General features: G+C 54.9%; 1 protein-coding gene across 1 annotated transcript; it reads right to left on the reverse strand.

Annotated features, from left to right (window-relative positions):
* Positions 1-1,004: 1,004 nt before the first annotated feature.
* Positions 1,005-1,520, reverse strand: LOC136467601 (uncharacterized mitochondrial protein AtMg00810-like). The gene has a single exon (XM_066466365.1). The coding sequence runs from the start codon at positions 1,518-1,520 to the stop codon at positions 1,005-1,007; it is 516 nt and encodes a 171-aa protein (XP_066322462.1).
* Between the last annotated feature and the right edge of the window lie 2,819 nt (positions 1,521-4,339).

Consider the following 4,339-nt stretch of genomic DNA (forward strand, 5'->3'; position numbering starts at 1 on the left):
AAGACTTGCAGAAGCCGCAGTAGGGGCCACGGATCTTTTTGCCTCCGGGATCAGACCTCGTGACAACATTAGCCACACGCTCGCATGTCTGTCAGATGTGCATCTGGGAGAAGTCACTAAGCATGAAGAGGCGTTCGTGCATGTGTTGGTCCACAGGATCATCGGCTCAGGTGAGTGAACCACTCATCAGTCTTGTCGAGCACCCGCTAGTGTTGCTGAGCGTCCACTAGCCGTGCCGACCACGAACAAGCGTTGTCCGTCCCCACACTATGGCTGACACTAGAGGAAGAAGGGAGAACAGAGCATGCACACACAATACAAGATACCAGCGTTGGCCGAAGCTCTGTCTGTGAGATGACAAATCTAAACTCTCTTTACTGAGTTGCCTTGATAGTCTATTTATACAACTCTATATATCTAGTCCTAGTACAGCGTAAATACTGTAACAGTAACTAGATAACATACAGGGCTGACTCTGTGTCGGTCACTGCATGTGCCTACAGTGCTGCAGGTGAGCCGTACGACGTCTGCACCTGCATCGGCTACAGTATCATAGCATGGGGCCTTTTCGACGTCGTCTTCCCTTACTGTGTTCACACAAGGTAACAGTAGATTATCTAATAATCTTCTTATAATCCTACTGTTAACCCTTGTACCCCCTCCATGTCGATCATCTCCTTCAGCTTCGTGAGTCGAAGACGTCCGAGCGGCTTGGTGAGGACGTCCGCGAGTTGCCGACCAGTTTCAACGAACTCAAAGATGATCTGCCCTCCATCGACACAGTCCTTGAGAAAGTGGAACTTCACGTCGATGTGTTTGCTTCGGTCGTGCAGAACTGGATTCTTCGCGAGGGCGATGGCGGGCTGATTGTCCACCATCAGTGCTGGTGGGTGAGCTTCCATGCCGGTCAGCTCGCCCAGCAGCCAGCGTAGCCACACAACTTGGCACGCCGCTGTGGCCGCCGCTACGTACTCTACCTCACACGTAGATTGCGCCACCACCTTCTATTTCAGCGACAACCATGAAATTGGGGTCGACCCAAGGAAGACGAGCATGCCAGAGGTGCTCCGTCGTCTGTCGATGTCCCCCGCCATGTCTGCATCGCTGAACACAGTGAGCTGCAACCTACTTCCGTCGGTCTTTGGGAAGATGATCTCATGATCCACCGTCCCATTGACGTAGCGTAGTAGCCGTTTCACTGCAGCCCAGTGATTCTCTCTGGGATCCTCCATGAAGCGACTGACGTAGCCCACGACGAACGCAATGTCCAGCCTCGTGTGGACTAGGTAGCGCAGAACGTCGACAATGCTCCGGTAGAGTGTCGCATTCACCTTCGCCGCGGTGCTGGCCTTCGTCAGCTTCAGCCGCTCCTCCATCGGAGTCACGCATGGCTTGCACTCAACCATGCCGCTCATCTCCAATGGCTTAGAGGTATACGCGCTCTGACCTAGCGTGAGTTCCTCCTTCCCCTGTCTCACCTCGATGCTGGGGTAGTAGGAGAGTGCGCCGAGATCGCTCATTCGAAAATGAGTCGCCATCTTGAGCTTGAAGATGTTGATGTCCTCCGTGCGCGCGTCGGTGACGATCAAGTCGTCCACATACACATCGACGATGAGCTCCTCCTTCCCCATCGTTGTGTGTAGAGCGCGTGCTCGGTTGCGCACCACTGAAACCTAAGCTTGTCCAGTGTGGCTCTCCATGCTCGGGGGGGGGGGGGGCTACCGTAGCCCTAGAGCGCCTTACGCAGTCGAAGCACCCTGTGCTCCTCTCCCTTGACGGCAAAACCTGGAGGTTGCCTAACGAAGACCGTTTCCACCAATTCGCCGTTGAGGAAGGCAGATTTAACATCCATGTGATGGACGCGCCAGTCCTTTGCTGCTACCAAGGCTAGTAGCAAACGAACCGACTCCATGCGTGTTACTGGCGCAAAGACCTCCTCGAAGTCTATGCCCTCGTGCTGAACAAAGCCTCAGACGATGAGGCGCATCTTGTGCTTGACAATGGCGCCAAGCTTATCCCGCATGACCTTATACACCCACTTCAGGCTGATCGGACGACATCCTAGAGGTGGATCGACGAGCTGCTAAGTCTTATTTTCCCCGATCGTCTTCATCTCCTCCAACATTGTCCATTGCCAGTTTCTGTCCTGCTCGGCCAGCGCGAACGTGGATGGTTCCTCTGCACTGACTAGCAGCAGCTCTACGTAATTGAGTAGCCGACTAGCCGGTCCTGAGGGCATGTGCCGCCGCCAATATCGTTCAACCTATGGAACCGCACCTCCTCACCTTCGTGGAAGGTATCCACGAACTCAGTGATGTCACTTGGAGGTGAGACAAACTCAATCGACATCGATGGAGCTCCCTGTTCCGCCAAAGTGCTCGGTACAGCACCTGGAGTGCTCGGCACCCTAGGTTTAGTGCTCGACACTTCTTATGGACTTCTCGTCATAACTCCTGCAGTGTTCGGCCACACCGTAGGAGTGCCTAGCCTCAGTCTTGGAGTGGTTGGCACTACTGCAAGATATCTTGGCTCCGCCACGGGAGTACTCGGCACCTGTCTAGGAGTGGTCGCCACCACTATAGAACCTTCTGGCACTAGTCCTAGCATGCTCGACAGCCCTCCAGGAGTGCTCAACACTCCTCCCAGAGTACTCGGCATCCCTCTCGAAGTGCTCGGCACTGCCCCAGGAGTGCTCGGCTCTACCGCCGAAGTGCTCGACACTCCTCCCGGAGTGCTTGGCACCTCTTTCCTCAGCATTTCTGCCATCGTGGATGACCAAGTGCTCAAGGATAAAGGTGCTGGTGAAGTCGCCAGCTTCCCCCGTGCTTAGACTGCTCTAGTCCCAAGCCGCCTCCTCGTCGAACACGACGTCGCGCGAGACAAGCACCTTGTCTCCGCATGAGTCATAGAGCCAGTACGCCTTGGTACCCTCTGTGTAGCCTAGGAACACCATGGGTGTGCTCCTATCCTCTAGTTTGGTGAGGTTCAGCTTTGTCTTCCTAACGTGGCCGATGCAGCCGAATGTCCAGAGGAAGGACATGCTTGGTTTCCGCCCATACCAAGCTTCGAACGGTGTCTTGCCCGTCAGGGCTTTGGTCAGAGCGCGGTTGAGGATGAACACCGCCATGGTCACTGCCTCTCCTTAGAACCTTACCAGCATGCCTTTGACCTTCATCATTGATCGACCCATGCCAACCACTGTCTGGTTCTGCCTCTCCACCACGCCATTTTGTTGTGGCGAGTACGGCGTGGTGTGGTGTTTTCCCACACCTTAATCCATGCAGTACGCAGCAAACTCCACCAAAGTGAATTCACTGCTGTGATCAGTCCTCAACACGCGGAGCTTCTTACCGCTCTCGGCTTCCACGCGCGTCTTGAACTTCTTGATCGCCGCCGACACTTCGTCCTTGCTCGTTAGGAGTTGCAGCCACATGTAGCGACTGTAATCGTCCATGAGCAGGAGGAAGTACCACCGACCACTATTTGTAGCAGGCGTGATCGGCCCACAGAGGTCGCCGTGGACATGCTCGAGAGCATCCTTCAAGTGATACTTGGCTGCCTTTGGAAAAGGTAGCCTCCTCTGCTTCTCGACTAGGCAGCTGTCACACAGCTTGCCTCCATGCTTGATGTGGGGTAGCCCTCAGACCATCTTCTCCAGCCGACCAAGCGCGTCGAAGCTGAGATGTCCAAACCGGGCATGCCACATCCATGGTTCCTTAGAGTGCCTTGCCGCCAGGCACACTGGCTGCTCTACCTTCATGTCGAGCAGGTACAACCGGTTTAGGGACCTCTTCACCTTGGCAAGAAGTCGCTGCTCCCGGTTCCTGATGGAGAAGATGGTCTAAGAGCTACCCTACATCAAGCATGGAGGAGAGCTATGTGACTGCTGCCTAGCCGAGAAGCAGAGGAGGCTACCATTTGCAAAGGGGACCAAGTATCACGCGAAGGACGCTCTTGAGCTCATCCACGGTGACCTCTATGGGCCGATCATGCCAGCTACAAATGGTGGTCGGCAGTACTTCCTCTTGCTCGTGGATGATTATGGTCGCTACATGTGGCTGCAACTCCTAACGAGCAAGGATGAAGCGACGGCGGTGATCAAGATGTTCAAGATGCGTGCGGAGGCCAAGAGCGGCAAGAAGCTCCACATACTAAGGACTGATCGCGGCGGTGAATTCACTTTGGTGGAGTTTGCTGCGTACTGTGCGGATCAGAGTGTGGTGCGACACCACACCGCGCCATACTCACCACAACAAAATGGAGTGGTGGATAGGCGGAACCAGATAGTGGTCGGCATGGCTCGATCCATGATGAAGGCCAAAGGCATGCCGATAAGGTT

This window comes from Miscanthus floridulus, chromosome 1 (genome assembly GCF_019320115.1).
Source record: "Miscanthus floridulus cultivar M001 chromosome 1, ASM1932011v1, whole genome shotgun sequence".
NCBI lineage: Eukaryota > Viridiplantae > Streptophyta > Magnoliopsida > Poales > Poaceae > Miscanthus > Miscanthus floridulus.

Excerpts from the sequence above, each read along its gene's own strand:
- LOC136467601 (XM_066466365.1), bottom strand. The coding sequence starts at position 1,520 with ATGAGCGATCTCGGCGCACTCTCCTACTACCCCAGCATCGAGGTGAGA.